General features: G+C 41.2%; 1 protein-coding gene across 6 annotated transcripts in view; it reads right to left on the minus strand.

The window, feature by feature from the left end:
• Window positions 1–19,578, minus strand: part of arvcfb (ARVCF delta catenin family member b) — a 177,504-nt gene that overhangs the window by 60,530 nt on the left and 97,396 nt on the right. For 5 of the 6 annotated variants that reach the window (XM_026342936.2, XM_026342938.2, XM_026342935.2 and 2 more), the window contains 2 exons: window positions 5,748–5,906; window positions 5,168–5,188 (listed from right to left, as the gene is read on the minus strand). In XM_026342936.2, coding sequence (XP_026198721.1) covers window positions 5,168–5,188; window positions 5,748–5,873 — 147 coding nt within the window. In that variant the 5' untranslated portion in view covers window positions 5,874–5,906. The remainder of the gene's footprint in view (window positions 1–5,167; window positions 5,189–5,747; window positions 5,907–19,578) is intronic. The other variant, XM_026342934.2, reaches the window with a different exon arrangement.

A 19,578-nucleotide genomic window follows, 5' to 3' on the forward strand; every position in this document is an offset into this window, starting at 1 on the left:
ACACTAACCTAACACACAGACGCTGTCCACTAAACAAAGACACTTGCTGTCCTAGCTGCCTAATTAGGACATGGTCAATAATAAGTAGAAGATGCTGAAAAATAAACAACTTTAAGTAAGTCATAACTTTGACTCTTAATTATAACATGCATTTTAATTTTAAAATTCCATTTGTGTTAGCTCAAGTTTACTAACTTGGAGTTAGTTAAACACCATTTTCAACACTGGGGAAAACTGTGGTGAAATGTTATGCCCAAAAAAAGTCGCAGGTTCTCTGCATTTAATTGAATTTCTGATGTTGACCTTGGTTAGGACAAACTTTCTGATCATTAGTGAAAATAAATTCTACTATCAAAACCATAGTTTGGACTCAGGGAGGAACCTCCACTGCACTGGAAGTGGATACCAAGTCAGTAGCAAGTCAGAACACATGCTATAATAATCTGTTATAAGACACTTTCAGTGAAATATAAAGCCCAAGTATCACATATCATATGTAAAGTAACTGCGTCTAGGTTAACTGAGTCTCCTGGATTGTAAAGTAGCATCATGCTCTTGGTGGATTGTAAGCTAGACTTGCATCTATCACTCACATTCACTTTGTTCCATAGCTAAATAACTAGATTTACTCTGTCTCCTTGCCGGTCTGACTGGAGACTTACAGAATAAAATCCCCACCCTCCCTGGGCTTCCTTCCCATACAAAAATCAATTTACTGTCGACTGGATTCTGCTGTGGCCAATAATTGGCTATTTTGTCTACGGCTATAAATTCATTTTCCCAATTAATGAGGTTGATGAAAATTAATCGCCATCTGCAGGGGTGCAGGTCTGATGATCTGACAAGGTGTTGCAGTGAGGTTCATTCCCACTTGATGAGCACAAACTAACGGTCTGAATTTCTTAGAGAAATGAAAATAAAGGCTCATTTCAGCATCTGATTGGTTTAATTTCTCGACACCAGCCTTCTTAATTGTAATATGTGTTCTTCACATCAGTGTTATCATTTTGATTTTAATCAGGCACAACCAAAGGCACGTAACAATATAGAGAAACCACAATAAAGCATTAACCCTCAGTACAGTGGAGTGTGCCATGAGCAAAAGCACAAACCACATATTGGTTGTTCAACACAACATCCTCATTAACTTGGTGGAAACAAATAGACATCTTCACTGGCCTTGTTTTTTGATTACACCCTAATTGTGAACCACATAATAATAAAGCCTACTTTAGGAATGCCAAGGTTCATTTCCATGTTCAGTCATTACTGAGTAATTTACATGTGTTTCTGAAGCTTGTCTTGGCTTTGTACAGTTAGAAAAAAAGAGCTAATTTGCTTAACTGTCAATAGCTAAAGCATGTGTATACCCTTGGAATTACAAGTTTACTTCCGACCTCTTAAATCCCACCTATCACGGAGTCCGACTGCTAATTCTGTGACTACAGTGGCATTTAATGGCATGTATTAAAAACATTTTTTATATGCTTTACTGACTTTTCTAAGAGATACAGCTTCACAGCAGAAGGCCAACCTTCCAGATGGAGAGTGACGTCAGAATGATTTTCTCCACATCTGGTAATTGCTCAACCACATTTTATTTAACATCATATTTTATTCTATTTAATTCTGGGTGTTGGAGCTTAGAGGAGGGCAATTCACCGTACCCTCCTACAGCTTCCCAGCCTTGACATGCCCAGTTGCCTTGTATTAACATAGCATTTTAGGTCGTTTGCAGGGACTGCAAAGGGAGCTATCACACAGGTTTCAAATGCTCTTTGATGCACGCTCAAGTTCACAAGTCGTTAAACCATCACTCTAGGGGAAACGAGGGGAGGCAAGGGACCTGCATTTCAGAGAAACCTCTTAAATATGTTGAAACGAAGTAAACATGGCTAAAAGAGAATTGCTAATGTAGTCGAGAGTGCATGCAACTATGTGCACATTTATTGCTTCATTTCCACTGGTATGTGTGTGCATGCATAGAAAGTCACGTTTTACACTAAAAAGTGTAAAACATCCACAAGTGGTTAGATACCGACTTTAACTGTTTACCAAGCTGTTCCAAATGGAGACAGCAGGCATCAAACTGGCCACTTTACAGCACTGTAAGAGGTTTCACAACTTCTGCAGCACTCACTTTATTGAGCGCCTAAATGCACATGGTGGTTGGGGGGGTTAGTGGGAAAGAATGAGGTATAATTCAGGTTTTTAAGCAGGTCATTATTTTGACCTGTGATTCATTTTCAGGCCTAAAGAGCATCAGCCAAGATTGAGATAGAATTGTTAGTTTCTCTGCAATGCTAGTTAAGTCTAAGTGGATAATTTGGGCCTATTTAAAACATGATGTTAGAGTATCTGAGAGGCAGGTGCAGGGAGGGGAGGACACAGCCAAAATCACATGCAGATCGGATCCTTTACTGGTTCTGTCTTGGACTCAGCAGGGGTCATAACGAAGACTGGGGTGGGGGTCCGGGTGGCAGGCCTGGACTCTACTAACAAGTTGTCAGTCACCCTCACTGGGTGGAAGGTGCGGCGGGTGATAGTTTTAACCACTTTGGTAACCTGGAGTTAGAGGGATGAGTTGGTAGAGCACTCAGCAAACTGCAATAGATTTCATGATGCATGGTTTCATTTTGCATTCCTGTTGTTTCAGCTTTGCCATGACTGACTCACAGGCATTTATGCTACATGTAGCTGTATGAAATTTGAGAGTGGTTAGTGTTCTTGCTGTGCTTCAGTAGCACAGAAGTCTAAAATGTTCTTGTTAACTCAAGAGTGTGACAAACTTTAAAAAGTAATGCACACTAAAAATGTTCCTGTCCTTTATCATGTTCTGTCCAACAGGGTTAGGCACTACATTTCTCACTACAGTTGTATATGATGAAACTACCATTTGGCATTTTACTACCTACTACTACCTTTTCGTGGTTGCTCCCTAGTGTGCACAGAACAGTCAAAGTGCTTTTATTTGTTTGTGTGGTCTGCCTCTACCCTCATTAGCTCATATCCAGAGGAAAGAGTAGGAATGCTGCTTTTATGGACCAAGCCGAGCAGTTCCTCAGACATGACTGGCGTTCCACTGAGAGTGTCTGCCAACAGGAAAAGAGGGCTGGATGATCGCCAAGGGAAAGTATGGCATGCTGGGACAGTAGGATGGACACGGATCTAATTGAGCACACATCCTTGGCTGGAACCATAGACGCATTCAAAATCTGGGCCAAGTTAGTGAATTAATTGAAAACATAAATAGAAACAGAAGTTAATCTGCTATTGAAAAGCCATTCATAGCTGTTTTCCAATTGTGCATAAAAAAATTGAACTGAAATTGTCATCTGAAACTTACACTGACGGCCCTGCACACACATGTTTTGCTCACTTTCTCTCTTATACAGTAACTCCATCTTGGTCACATTTTCTGTTGCTTTCCCAGCATTCTAGCTAATAATACTGCTGATGCCAAATCAAAAAGGAACATGTTTACCACTGGAAAAAAAAATAAACTTTTCTGCCTGAAATTCAGCAAAATAGGAGTAGCTTGTGTGTTTCATCTTCCAGCAGTCAGATCGGGGATAACCATCAAGGGATAGGAGCGCGTTAGCATTAAACAGTATGGTGAGACTTTGGTTCAAAAGAATAGATAAAGACATAAATAAAACTGTGAGTTGCAGGAAAATGATGAGAGATGGAAAAGGAGATAGGGTGAAAAACAACACATCACAGAGTGAGCCAGAGAGAGGAGATTCAGAGAGTTGAAAAAAAAAAGAATGAGAGAAAATATGAGAAAGACACATGGATCCAGGCGGAGCCGAGCGTGTACACAAAGAAACCTCTTTGTGTACACGCTCAAATGGACCTAGATCCATTTGCTGGTTCAGGCACACTGGCTTCCAGAAGTTCACCCTGAACATTAATCTGCTTTTCTCCTCAAGGTGACTTTTAGAAAACACCCGATCCCTCCATTCAGCAAGGTGGCAGGCCCATAAGAAGAAGTGTCCTTCCTTTCCCTTCCTTAGCATCAAAGCCCTTGATAACTGTAATGCTTTACAACATGAGTTTGTGTGTGTTATTCTTCCTAAGAAGTTCTGTGTGTAAATGCATAAAATCATGTGAGTAAGTGTGTGTGGCCAATCCCCTCACAGTAAACAGGCTGGAGGGCAATGGGCCCTCCCCGATGAGGGATTAGACCAGGCTTTTTAATTACAGTTGCACAGTCCCTAGAGTAGGAGCTCCACACAGCGCTCTCCGCTCCTTTGGAAACCTACAGCAGCAGCTACATCCATTTAGCATTTACATCCAAATCCCAAGTTAAATGCTGCAATACAACATGAGCTTGGAGTGCGTGTCTCAAAATGCTTCTTACCCCTCCTCATTCAGATGCTTGAGATTATGTGGATTTTATAAAATAAATGTCTGACATTGAGTCTTCAAGGGATTCTTCTCTGTACACAGAGCGATGAAGCCCAACCTTCCCAAAGAAGTAACTACAGGACATGGAAATTTGAAAAACCTCAAACAGACACACAGAGAACGACATTCCACCCAACAAGGGTGTCAATTTCTGAAACTCACATGACAGCATTGGGGTATTCAAAATAGCATTAAACTATTTGAGGCAGACAATGCTGCTGCTGCTTTATTTGTTTGAACATGACCATTGTAATTGTGGTTACCATTTGAAATGAAAAGCCTACTAATAAAAAACGAGAACTGGCAAAAAAGTTCAAGGGGAAACTTTATCTCCTCAATATTTATATTATATATTAATTGCAAGATAATATATAATAAGAGACACCTTTCATCCTATATTATGACATTCCTGTGGGATGCATGAAATCTATTGTTGGTGCTCAGAAAAGGTATTACGTTTTTTCCATAATGTTAATGTTGAATGTACGAGGATATAATTCATAAGAGACAAATAAAGAAAGAAAGAGAGACTAACAGAAAACCATGCAAAACAAATAAAAAAAGACAATGGAGCTTATCCCAGGAGGTGGAAGCAGCAAGCAGTGACTTGAGAACAAAATATTTTAGAGTATAGACTGAAGCATTATTAGGCTTGTGATGAAGAAGACTGTGCTGCGTGTTGCAGCTGTAGCCCATAACAGCACACACAAAATGGTGGCATTGTGGGAAAGCTATACTGCTATAAAAGTCCACTCACCTTCATGTTAGTTGACATATCCTTACAGAAAAACAACAGAACACAGTAAAAGACATATCAACAAAGGAGTTTTTAAAAAGCACAAAACTGGGAGAACACAAAAGGAAATGGGTTCATAATAACACAATGATCAAATAAGTAAAGCCATGAGAGGGAAATGATAGCACTTTGGGCTGCAGTTTTATGGGATTTAGAGTTCTTAAGGATGGAAGTCGTGGAGTGGAGGTACAGTACTGTGCAGTTTGGAAGCAGCAATCCAAACAATAATAAAATAATAATTTGAAGCAATAATGCAATGGATTAAGGGGGCTTTCAGTTTTTTGGGTTTTTTTTGCTAACTTTGTTAACTAAGAGCTCATTTAGGTCACAACAATGCACCTACTCTGAGGTGTCCTACTAATATGTGACAGTATGTATCTAGTTGAATGTGCGCCATATCGTAAATATGACATGGAACATGAGTTTCACCTGCATACCTTTTTAAATCTAAGTCTGTTTGTTTAGCTGGATTCAAGGTTCAACTTATTCTTAGAGCTGATTATGCACTTTAACTAAGTTAAGTAACCTGAAACCAGTTTACCTTGGTTTCTGTGCGCCGTGTGGTGCCGTCATCAGAGGTGACCACAGAGACGTGGGAGGTGGGGGTGCCAGGGTCCTCCTCTATGGTGACCGTCTCCTCCACCACTTCCTGCGGCTCCTGCATCATGGCCAGGGAAGTGGCGTTACTGGGGCTCTGCTCCTGTGTGAATAAAAGAGAAAAAAATAGTTAGACAATCCAAATCTACTGCCAGTGAGGGAAAAAACTGAAAAGCAGTAGAAGAACCATGTAATTTTCCATTAGATAGATGACAAGATGAAACTTTAATTGTGTCAGAGCAGCAACAAATGACATTAGAATTCTGTAGAAAAATAAAGCATCGAGAAGACTGCAAATGAAGGGTATTACATATAATCCAACAATTTGCAATGTGACACTTGAGCAAGGGTGTAAAGTATGAAACACAGTACATGAATAATAATGTGTGGAAAATAACAGCACTAATCTAAACTGAGACAAGGACCTGAATAAAAAGTGTTTAGGATACATAAATAAGAAAACTGAAAAATCAGAGAAATAAAGGAAATACCTTATTACTTCCAAATACCTATCTACAAATCAGATAAGATAATATGTTAACCATAAACAAGTTATGCAGGTCTGCATGTAGAATACAGTACTTTTTTATTCCTTTATTTCACTATATTTTGCTTTACCATATCATCAACAGTGATCATTGAAAATGCAAAGAAAAAATGGTACCAAGATGGTTGAATGTTCAGCACCAATGTTGTTCAGCACCAAAAAATCCACACATGGCAAATACAGGCATTTTAACTGGAAAAGCACTTTTTACGATAGGGCAAAAATCATGGTTACTGTAAAACAAACACAGTTCTCTTGTGTCAAAGTGGGACACAGAACATGCCCTTCTACATTTTAGTAACAATGCTTACTGTATATAGTGTACAAGTATGATAAAGATATTGTTTTCCTCATTTGCTTCTTGTCCTGACAGTCCATGATTTATTTGCTCCTATATCCAAACACTGTAGTCTAGGGTAGCAAGAAACTTCTCATCTGTTGCGACATTCATTATACAGTAGGTAGGCAAAAGCCAGAAGGACTGTTTTCTATTCATCTGTCATTGGGGGGGTCATGGATTTAAAGAAAATCTGTCCACAGACTAAGGTGTGTAGACTAGCTCTGCGTGAATCAGTGAGAAAAATGTGCTTCCTGCTGCATTTCCTGCTGATGGAAAATGATAAGTCAGTGGTCAGAGGTGCAACGCCCTGGCATGGCCGGCCGCAGTGCATGAGTGTGACAAAATTACAGCCCTTGTGATGGAGAGGGGAAGGAAGGCATTTGAGACAATCATTGCTAACTTAAACAGCATGGGGCCAAAAGAGGGAAAGGAAATTGAAAGTAATGGAGAGGGTGTAGAGGGAAGGAGGTGGAATAGGATTGTGTAGTGGAAATTAGAGTTTTTCTTTTACAGAGAGAAAAGGAAACGTGGTTGAATTCTTGACATGGCATTTTAATGTGTGCACTCTGCTCTTTAATTGTGGGGACTGGCTAGAGCATATAACTCACAAATGTGACAAAACTCTAACCAATATTAAAAGAACGCAGTTTTACCCTTATTCATCTTGAAATGAAGAACAAAAGCAGACTATTTTTGTCTGACCACTTGCATCAAGCTGCAGGGACAGACAGCGTCAAGGCCAGGGAGAGAGCAAGAGAAAAAGTTTTGGTGCCGCTCTCTGCTGTGTTTTGTTGAAACACCCCAAGCGACGCCTTATGGAGAAGGACTGCTTGTTTTCTTCACATCTTTGAAAACAGTAACAAGTGTGCAGTCTTCCAGTGATATGGCAACTCCTCTCAGGCTTCAAACACCCACACAATCTCCAGTCCTTCCTTCTGATCAGTAAAAGTTTGCACTCTGTATGTCCTAGATATTTTCCGCTAATCACACAATTCTCTGTCCTTTCCATGTCCCTGCTTAGAAAAAGACTTGGGTACTTGTTTTAGGTCTACGCAACACCACCATCAGCATAACAAAGAATAATAACTGTCTTTATTTACCTGCTCTACTTCATGGAGTAATAAGTAGTCAATTATGATTCTAAACTAAGCTGAGTTAGGTCATTACACCTGGAGAAAGGTTTCTAAGTCCTACTAGCGGGTTTAATGACTGAGAAGGTCATCCATCGCATAGAAAGAATTTATTTACACATAACCAGCATTTTTTACAACTGACCTAAAGCTAAACAATAGTGCAATGCTGGGGAGGGCCTTCTAATGGTATTAAGAAAAGGTCAATGCTGATTAGTTGCCTCCAATCAACATCCTTGTTCTGTTCAATTATAAATGCGAATTACCTTCCTGACTCAGAGCACAGTGCAGAAAACAACAATGGATAAATCTTTATCTGTCATTGATTCACTGTGTACAGCATTTACTTAAAATGGACACTGGGAAAATTATAGTCAGTGCTAAATGGGAGTAAATCAGTGATCAATTTAAAAACAACCAGACTCTACTCAAACACACATTTACATTATAAGGAATTTGGTAGACACTTTTATCCAAAGCAATGTACAAGTAAGGTACAAAGCAAACAAATAAGCCAAGGAGAAGACCTCTAAAGTAAAGTGCTCCAGAAAGAGCTTTTTCAGTTTATGTGGTGTAAGTTTTTTCTGTTTTGTTTTGTTTTTTTAAATAAAGGTTTTAGGTGCAGAGAAACATTTAAGTGCAGAGAACAGTTTAATTTTCAGCAAGTTTCTGAAAATTGAGGGTGAAGCAGCTGAGTGTGCAGAGGTGTGCAGGTCATTCCACCATCATGGAACCACTGAGCTCAACAGTTTTGCCCGCGATATTTTGAGGTGAGGTGAAGGAATGTTGTGCGCTTACAGAGCACAGTGGACGGGAGTGACTGTAGACCAGGATGCGGAAGTTCAAGTAGGCCAGTGAAGTTGAGTTGACCACTTTGTAGGTAAGGGTTAGGGCTTTGAACCTGATGCAGGCAGCTACAGGCCAGTGCAAAGATCTGAAAAGTGGTGTAACGTGTGTCCTTTTTTAGCTGATCAAAAATGAGACGTGCTGCTGCATTTTGGATCATCTGGACGGGATTGATGGTGCATGCAGGTAGCCCCGTCAGACATTGCATTAGGCTAAATAAATGCAAGTGCCATTGTAATTTGTACGGTCTTTCTAGATCTGTGACTTGCTGGCTGTCCATTGTAATTGGACAGGTAATTTAACAGCTTCCATAGTTGAACTACTTGTTAATTTTTGAATGACATGCTCCACTACAACATAACATACAGCCCTGTCCAAATGCGCCACACTGCATCAAGTCTGTTAAAAGACAGGCATGATATATACGTCTTGTGTACGGGATGAGGCAGCTACTGTGTGTATAAATTGTCACTCTTCCACCTCTTGTGCTAATGAATTCTGTAAAAATGAACTGCATTCCTCTGACATTTCCTTTCGTTGAAGGCTCATTGCATAAAGCCAGGGGAGATGCTGTCAAAACAGAAATATAATCTAAGCCATGCTATAGTTGTTTAAAATGCATGGTGCTTGGCAAAGCATTGAACATGCTTGCTCACGAACTGGCTCCTTGTTCTTAGCTTACCATGGTGTCTCTCTTTCACTCCACTCTTTCTTTTGTCTCTGTGTGCACTGGGTGAGAGAGTAGAGTTGAACTCAACATTACAGCCCCTAAATAAATGATTAAAAGCCGTCTGGCCGTAAGCGGCTGTCTCCCAGTCCCAGAGGAATACAAGGCTGATTTGGAGTCGAGGAGTGAAGGGAAGCATACACTTTAGTCAAGGGTAGGAGAAGTGGAGCACAGTGAGTTAATGCCTGATCTTAAAGAGATGAATGATAACGTGTCGGAACGAGTAGGAGAGAAGACGGTAAGAGAGGGAGAGGATCTTTGAGCGCATGTAAATCTTGGCTTGCTTTAGCCAGTGGAATAGAGGTAACCTCCTGGTTGGATAGGTACGTTTATAATCTAATCTCAGACACAGACAAAAATTCTGTAATTACCTGAATAACAAAAACATGGACAATGTCCCAGAGCTACCTAAGAATCCCCTGAGCAGGGCATATAAATGCACCTGTCCCCCTGGCACAACTGCAGCTCTATCATAGCGCGTGCTATGAAAATGTGTGTGTTAGCAAGAGTCAAAGGGGATAAAAACATATATTAAAAACCTAGGAAAGAATGCAAAACACACGCTTTTCTAAAGCCAGGTAAGCCTATCTGTTAAGAATTTGGTTTATCCAGAGGAAAAAAAAACACACACAGACCCTGGGGGTGCCAAGTCCAAGTTGGTCTAAATAACATAGTGCACAAAGTGCAAGAATCTTTGTTTCTGTGCCTTGCCTATAAAGCCCTGCCAAGAGCTGGAGCCCATTTCTGATGAGGAGAAAAGAGCTTGCAAGAGATTTTAATTTGCTTCTGTTCGGTCAATAGTATCAAACAGATGGGGATTTGGCTCTAAAGAGGTTTTAGATTTGTACAACCTGCACTTTATTAGTTGGTTTTGTGTTTGGCTCAGACCAGAAGAAGATGCCTGAATTTGGTGAATAATGAAACCTAAACATTTTGGTCAGTGTTTATAGAAGACTCGGGTGTATTTGTTCTTTTACACAAAGAAAACTGAAATTTAGAGGTATTTTCACTACATTATATTAGTCAGCATTAGAGCTTTATGCATATGAAGCCAAGAATAAAATGAACTTCTGCTCTTCCATAACTCAACAACTTCCAACACAATCAATGCCTCCAAACTCAAAGGCCCTCAAGCAAGCTCCTGTGGTATATTTCATTACACAGTTGAGGCAAGGATACACAGATCCTTAAGAGCGACTAATCTCAGCCATAATGGAGTGCTGTGCTGGGAAAAAAGGCGGAGGAGGAATACAAAAGCAGGAGATGAAGTGATACAATGGTGTCAATTAGTGGCAGCCTGCTATCTGCCATCAATCTACAGCCATTCATCATCTGTGTTCAATAAGCTGCTCAGCATTGTCTAGGATGGAGAGACGCAAAAAGAGAGTGTGAACGCAGATAAGGGGCTTTCCTTCCCCGGGGACAGAATCACAACAAGAAAACTTCAGTTGCAGTTAAGAGAATGAGTCATCCCTGCAGTAGGTGTCCCAGGAGTATGGTACAAATTGTTCATATTTTTTTTTTTTGCTGCTGTCCTGATAGTATTAGAACTAAAAACAGCAATGTTGAGGAACTCTACTGGATCAGAGCTCTGTCTGTGCTTCTCTTTGAAATCTGTCTTTCACTGTTTTAATTTATGTTTTCTCATTTAAATTATATGGTTACCAACTTTAGACACAATATTATTTAAAATAAAGTTCTTAATGTAAGACTTGGGATGGTGGGGGTAAAAATGTGATGTGTGACCTCGTTGTTCCACCTTGTTTTTTTATTTAGCTTGGGGAGATACAAACATTGTACTCTGCGAAATTAATTTTTCATTTAACTAAAGGAACTTATTTACAGTGCTCTCTTAACTCTCTTCCATTTCCTTAATGCTGCTACCACTGCTGCTGTGTAGACTTTCCCAGCCTCCTCCAACGTCCATCCCAGAATACACCTGCATGCAAACAGTCGCAGTTTCCAGAGAAAATGATCACTTCCCATCCCCTGTTGTGCTGCTCAAATCATGACTAAAGAACAACTGGCTTAGGTTTTTAAAGAGTGAAGAGTCACAAGAGCAATAAAGCCTATGAACTACAAGACATTATTCTTATGAACAGCACCATATGTTTTTTGTTGTCAATTACTGCTGGTACACATAATGAGAACTTTCCTGCTCAACCCTACACAACCTCAGTGGGCAGAAATTAGATCTGTATTCCTCAGACTGAACACAGTGGGAGGGAGCCTGTGGTTACTTTCAGGCTGAGAAAACAGAACCTGTCAGATCGCCACCTGGTCATGCACACCAGTGTGATCAGAGTCACCTTCTTTCCTGATGCGCACACACACGCGCACGCACATGTATACACAGTGCACTCAGTCTTAGCTTGACCCCTGTGCAGTGACTAACAGGATTTCACTCCGTAGGCATGCCAGCAATCATTACATGGCTCTTACACAATTAATCCTCTAGCAAAGATCGCCTGGCTAACCTTGGGTCGTCCAATTTCCCATCAGCCCCTTCTGTTTCTACCACCTGCCCTCTCGGCAGCTCTCCACTCCAAAGAGTCACATGAGGAAGTTCAAAAGAGAGTGAGGGAGAAAGAGTGGAGCGTGTGAGAGCGTAGTGCACTAGAGCGACGGTGGCTGTGGGATCCAAACATCCAGCCAAAACAAGACTTGTTTGTGGGCTCAAGCAGAAGCAGAAGGGAAGTCAAGTAGAGGAAGGGGAACTAGAGAGGCTGACAATGCGTGGAAAAGGTTTAAGACAGCATGCTCTCCCAGGGTACAAAAGAAGAAGGGAGCCTTCAGTCCAAGGCCCACCAGACAGGCCTCATCTCAGTTACAGCCAGGGCAGAGGTCCCAATTTCTCTGGAATGACTGGGCGTCCAACTGACCTAGTGTTGGTGTGTGTGAGTGTGTGTGTGGTGATCTTTGTCTGTTTATGCATGCTTCAGTTCTAATAATCTATCTACTGAACAGTTTCAAGGGGTGAGATACAAAAAACACACACAAATAACTGTAGGCAACTGGGCCAAAGCCATGATGATGCAGCTGGGAATGATGGGACCTTAATCTCTCCATCTCTGGCGACTGATCCTGGGCCAAATCTGGGCTTCTCTCCCTCTCTCATCTTTTTCACGCTTGGCCTCCTGGTTTCAGACGCCTCCATCATTTCCCTTCCTAGACGCCCCCATCTAATTCCCCCCATGGTACCCTTCATTGATGCGCCCTTTTCTTCCTTAGCACCAGTTCCTAGAAACAGTACAGAGCTCGGGTTACCCAAACTGCTTGACAGGCTCAGACCCTCAAAGGGTCACCTCTGAGCTTCACAACAAACTGCCCAGCAAAAAAAAAGAAAAAAAAGAAAAGAAAATCCCTGCAGCTAAATCTTGATTGCTTCCCGACAGGGTATCGTGACCACATTTTCCCACTGTGAAGTGGCTATTTAGCGACAGATGGAAACCCCAGGTTGACCCTCTGCAACACTCCCGACCTTCATCTCTGAAAAAGCTGATATTCATGTTCAAATTGACCAGGAGACGTTTTGAAACCTTGGGTAATTTTTTACATATGCCATCAATTATCCACCCTACATAAAACATGTGGAGTCACATACCACATATGTTTTTCTCGCAATTGAAGAACTAAAAAATGCAGAAAGTCATTGTCAAGATGGAATTCATATTAGCACTCTGCAAATGCAGCAGCAGGTAGATAAATATATTGTGCAGAGTTTTACTAAGTAGACACAAAGACGGGGAGTAGGATAATGAATAAAAAATAAAAAGGAAGAGAAACCACATGGAGCCTGTGGTGTAAAACTAAAACAATGAGTCTTGGAAAGGGGTCAGAGCTTCTGGCCTGGGTTTGATTGTTTGGACTGCGGGTGCGGCCTGGGAGAGAGACAGAAAACGATTCAGCGCTGTAGAAGTGTATTAGAGGTAGTTGGCTGAGCTTGACAGGGGGTGGTGGTGGTGGGGGGTTGTTGTGCTGCGACGGCGTAACTCTGGGTTCCCGGAGGGTGGGTTGTTTGCAGTGCCCCTCCCCTCAGCCTCCGGATCACTGTCAGCATGGCTCTGTCAAAGAATTGGTGATTGGAGGGGGCATTGCAGTGTGTGGAGGAGGCTGTGAGATGGGATTTGCCAGAAGCTCAGTTCATGTGAGGTCTCCTGGAGATTTAGGGAGTTGGAAAGGAGACATATGTTCCACTTCCTGTCAAGCCACCAGTCCAACACTTATTGTCCCCCTGACACCCTTTCTGCAAAAACTGTCTGCATGTGCAGCCGCAGGGTCTCCCATTTAGCAGAAATTGCCCCCACCACTCCATCTATTCTGTATGTCTCTTGTGTAGAAAACAGTAAACTCCGTGGCAATTTTAATAGAGAACTACTAAAAGCATAGGAGGTGCTCTTACTGTTTCATAGGTTTGTGATGTGTGCTAAAATGTGTGCTTTTATTGATTTACTTCCAAACTGTATTAATGTCTGCACAGTCCCTTAGGAAGTGACAGAGTCGAGACTGAAACTTCTGATCGCTTGCACTCTAATGCATTCTCTAGTTAGGTCATCCTGAAGCAAATTAAACTACTCCTCATCTTGACAGAAAACCCCATAACCTACTGAGGAAGCCCCATACCCTGAGACACCTCAGCCATCACCAGAGTGCTGCTCTGAAAAGCCGTCGCTGCACACACAGATAACACCTTGCAGAGCTGAAGCAGTCCATCACAATAACTGCGACTTCTTTTCAAATATGCACTCAGTCAAACGTGATTAACCCCCCTCTGGGGATATTTTTACAGCCTTGCCAACAGTCCAGTAAAGGATTGGGCTCATTTTGCGGGCAATGGCGTGGTGTCAGAGGCAGATGTGGAGGGCAAGCTACAAGAACTGACCGATGGAGAAACCCAGCCAATTTACTGCTAACCTTCAGCGGCTCGTGAGATAAGGTGAGGATACATGTATATGTGTTTCATAAAGGAATCTTTGTGCAGATGGATAAATCTCTCAGGAGGTTTAAGCTACAGCACAGTTATTTTATTTATTATGCTCTCTTTGTCAGACGAAAAGAAATATATTATTACATCTGATCTGCCTAAAAGGCCTCTTGTGCACTGCACTTCTGTGTATGTGTGCGTGGGTGCATACATCAGGTCACGGCAGCATCATTTTATTCTGAGTGCTTCCATGTGGACAAGGCACATTTTCAAAAAGGGCAATGAAAGATCAGATTAATTACAGGAGCATTCAACTTGTTGTCAATTCATGTCTTACTGAGTGTTCACTCTTTGTTTAGCATCCAAGGTACGATAACTACTGCTTATAATAAATGTATTATATAGCATACAAATAAATGTAAAGCAGACCACGTGGACACGTTAAAGACAGTATTTCAGTCTAGGCCACAGCTATTCTCACTATTAACTTGAAGGTGATTTCTTACAAATTAAATTCTTAATTCAGGTTTAAGTTCCCTAAATAATCCAATTCCATAAGCTGGAACAACGGGAACATTTGTTGTTTTTGTATGGTTAATGGTTTAAATTCTTTTTTACTACTAAAGGTCTTAATAAAAATACAGCAACAGACATATTTGTATGTTGGATGGATGTTAAAACCACTTGCCTGACAGAGATCAGCTAGATAATGACAGAGGCCTGGAGCAGGCATCTACACAAACACGGTTTGGAGCAAAAGCTTACTGTTAAACATAACCACGGATCTGAAATCTGTGGGTCAACCAGAGTACACAGACATCATGCCCTCCGTATAACTGCAAAACAAAGACACAGCTCCCTCTCATCTTGTAGTGTTGAAAGTGAAAAACACTAAGGTCGTGTCTGCACAGATACCATTTTTCATGACAAGACTCATAATAGCAATAAACTAAGGGGAGAGAAAAGTAAAGCCACCATATTTGCACCTAATGTATTCTAATGCCTAGGGGAAATGTAAACAGGGATGAATTGGATCTGAACAGGACCTGTATTAGTTTGCAACAAATTACATTTTGTTGCAGTTAAGATTTTTAATCAGAGCTTAATAGCACTACTAAAACCAACAGCTCTTACAAGCTAATGGAAATAAGCCCACCTGACTGTCTCTGACTGTGGAATAAGGGATAAAAATGCAGAGAGAAAATAGTCAAGACCCACGTGTGTGAGCATATGTCTGCGTGGTAGGCTGAGCGAGCAAGAAAGAGTCTTTTAAGCTCACTTTCAAAGCTGCATACTGATCATGAATATTTAAAACTAGGCAGATATCTGAGTTTTGGTTCTGTGCTTTCTTCGCATGCTAAATTAGCAGTGAGCACATTTTGAGCAACATCCACAGTATAAAAATAAATAGCGTCTTTGAAGCTGTGACTCATTCATTCATGAAGTGTTTTTTATCCCAAACATTTGTTGGATGAATAAAATAAAATATCAGGAAAACTGCATTTGGTGTGATCAGGAGAACACTCAGAAGACCATATATTATGAATGAATTAAGAATGCAAAGTAAAGCCTTTTGGTGCGATCCAAATTGAAAAGGTGCCTACTGCATAAGAAGGATGGGAGAGTGAGTGGGTGGGTGGGGGTAGGAGTTTCAAGCTTCGTGGTTAACTTTGAATCTCACTGTCAAATAGAGTCATTCCCAAGCTCTGAAGAGCTCCCCAAGGTGTTGGATTTGAAAGGGGGTCTCCACTCAAGCGATGTTGGTTCTCAATTTTTATTTCTGTGTCATGCACTATTCATGCTCTGCGTTTGTGTTGTGTCTCTGCAGGTGGTTGGGAGGAAGAGGAGGATGCAGATGAAATATGGATTATCTCCTCTCAGTGTCTGGCTAAGCCCCACTTTGCTGGCACTGCTGCTTTTCAATGTAGCTCCCCTCCCACTCAGCCAGCCAGCTACAGGCCTAACATCTGGCTGCAAACCCCCCACCCATCCTTTAATCAACCAAACACACACACACACAGACACACACATACACTCCTGCATCATCTGATACAGTTCTGTGTTTTCTGTACAACAGGAAGTGCTGACTTCTAAAGATCTGGGAATCCAGTAAACAGGATCTTGACCCAAAATAGCCGTTAGCTGAAAGAGAAGTGATGACAATCCACCGAGTCTAAACTGTCCCATTAACAGATAAGTCAGAGGAGTTTGGATGACGGATATAATTCGAACACTGGTGAAGACACGACTCCCTACAGGAAGGAAATCTCTGCCCAACCCTTAAGAGTCCTCTGGGACATCATCCAGAGCTGCTCCTAATCCTAAACCAACACAGCTCACACCCACTTAGCCTGTATACATTACCTTTCCCTCTCAGTCTGTGGATTTACATTAATGAATAAATGCAGATTTATTTTACAATCCACAGTAGGTGTTATTCTTTGCAGTTTTGGCCACCATTCAAATGTAATGTAAAGGTAATAATGACTGTACTCTCCATGTTAGATGCTCAATGGTGGTAAAATATGTTGGACACAAGCAGTAATTAGCATCATCCAGACTGAGGTTACTGAGAGACTTGGAAGACAAAACAAAGACCAGCAGCTTTACTCAGACAATCCTTAAACATCTATTATGTTTAGTGTATAGACCAATTTACTTGTTCAACTTGGACCTTTTGTACTCTACATAATGCACATACTGTTTTTTTTGTGTAATGCGGGATGTTTACATGACATTTCAGATTGTCTGTCTGTTCAAAAACAGTGATTTACAGTAGATAACCTGATGGTTTAGACGATCTTGTCACATTCCCAGATCTCAGACAGTACTTGCTAAACTGGAGTTATCCTTTAAGAGGTATGAAAAATAATGTCTTATGAAATTACAATGTTGTTTTACGTTATAAATAAGGAGTTCTCATTTCTCTAATGACTTCTCATTCATAGCATGTATTACCAACCCTTGTTTGATACTTTCTATGTCAAACTAATTTGCAATACTGTCTGCACTGCTTATTAAAGAAAGAAGAAGCAAAACCTGGAATACATGATTTTGACAGTCACGCTTTCATAAACCCTACTAAAGATAATTAGAACTGAATTATAAAAACAAACTACTGCTGGGGTTCCTCTAGAACCTCCTCAAGTACCTCAGGGGATCCCCAGACTCTACTTTGTAATGGATCCACACCTATTTTAACTCAGGGGAAAATGAGTCATTTAATAGCAATTATGCAAAGAACAACAGTCATCATCACACACTTCAGTGAGTGGTGCTTCAGGCTAATCCACCACCTAAAGAACCAGCAGCTCATAGGGCCGCTGTGCCTCCCTGTCTACAGCTGTGATTATCAGGAATACTGAGGAGCTTGTGTGTTTTGTCTCTGTCAGACAGGGGATGTCCGGTACGAGCCAGCTATCTGATTACTCATAATTCTGATGCCGTGCAGTCACTCCAAATCAGTTTAGCCTCATCTCCCTCTCTCTTAATTGACTAGAATACGGGTACTTTCCAGAGTCGATGACCAAAGCAGTCCAGCAGACTTGAGAACCTGAGACCAGCATACAGCATGTTATTCAATCTAATATCTGTGGTAGGAAACATTACAATTATTCATGAACATCCAATTCAGATCATTTACTAAGGTTCTTCTGAATGACACACTTAACTAACAGTTTAAGAGGATAGAGATCATTTAATGAAAGGCATGGCACGCCAAGCTAAAACACTGTTGTGAATGTCAAACAGTTATTATACCAAAGCGACAACTCATATTAATGTCTGCAGAGCGCGGACAGACAATGTACTTAACCTTGGGTACATGTCTATCTTATTTCAATGGTAAGTGATGATTGCAGGCAGAGCAATAGTGTGGGTGCTGGGCTGTTCGCAGACGGGAAGGAAACACAGGTGTTCTTCACTTTTCTGCTGTCTGCCCACTGTGAAATCCAACCCTACCCACTGTTACAGTTCAGCAGTTATACTGGTATTAGCATTATTATAATTACAAATTATTGTTATTATTATTAAAACCAGTGACAATCAGTAGAAGTTAAACATTTTGCTATTGCTGAAGTATTTAGCATCTAAACAACACAAAATGTGTATGGAAATGCAGTCTAACTATGCTATTTAAGTGCAGAGAGTTAGGTCAGGGACTAAATAAAGGAAGTAATCAGAGGAGAGCATGATACTGTATGTAGTGTAGTGTTGTGTGCTCACCCTCTGGGACAGTCCTGACAAACATGTCAACTCTCCCATAAGAAAGCAACCTTTAATGAGCATCCTCCTCAGACTGTCAGTGTACAGCAAGGGCAGAGGTTTAGTGAAGCTGCACCATCTGGGAGGTTACCTCTGCACCAGCTGGCAGGAGGTGCTTTGTGTGTGTCTGTGTACACGTCTTGCATGAGCAGAGGTCCACACTCTGGCCCACACAGAGAGTGGGGTCCACTCAAGGGGGAGCAGGGCTCTGTCTGACAGCTTAAAATAGACTGGAGAGTGTGTGAGATGACAGCATCCAGAGCGACTGTGTGGAGAGCTTTTGTCGGGGTGGGGGGTGGGAGGGGGTGGTGCATTCAACAACTCTGCAGCCTTTAAGTGGAGACCAAAAATAACTCAGTACAGATCAAGATACATGAACATCTCCCCCTGTAAGGGCTTTCCCACTTTCCCAAATTCATCCAAGCTGCACATAAATAACCAAATAATAATAAAGTACGCATTGTTAAACTTTTTAGGGCGTGTCAGCAGTTCCTTAGAGCAGGGCAGTAAGGCAGCTTTCACTGTATGTTTTACAGACTGAAACTGCTCGAGCTTCTGTGTAAAATCAAACCGCACTGGGACAATTTGCCTAGTAGGACATTGTTTTTTTACAATTATTATAATACCCCCCAAAAAAACACTTACGAGCTGTGGTCACAGGAATTTCCTTCATATCAGAGGTGGTCAAGGCTCACTGCCCAATATCAGGTTTTTAATAAATACAGAATATTGGCTAGCACAATAATGTTCTCGCTCACAAAATATTTCTGTCAGCAGTAGCCAAACAGTAGGGTAATGCTCTTTTCTCTCAAACACACACACCTGTGCACCCAAACACATCACAATGGAGACACAAGCACACACACACACACACACACACCACCGCCACAGCACTTTTATGTGATAGTATTTTTAAAAAAATACTGGACAGTGACAGTCTTTTCCAATAATCCGCCATGAGAAAAAGCTGTAAGACGCCAGCTTTGGCAAAGAAAGCA

This window comes from Anabas testudineus, chromosome 9 (genome assembly GCF_900324465.2).
Source record: "Anabas testudineus chromosome 9, fAnaTes1.2, whole genome shotgun sequence".
Taxonomy (NCBI): Eukaryota; Metazoa; Chordata; class Actinopteri; order Anabantiformes; family Anabantidae; genus Anabas; species Anabas testudineus.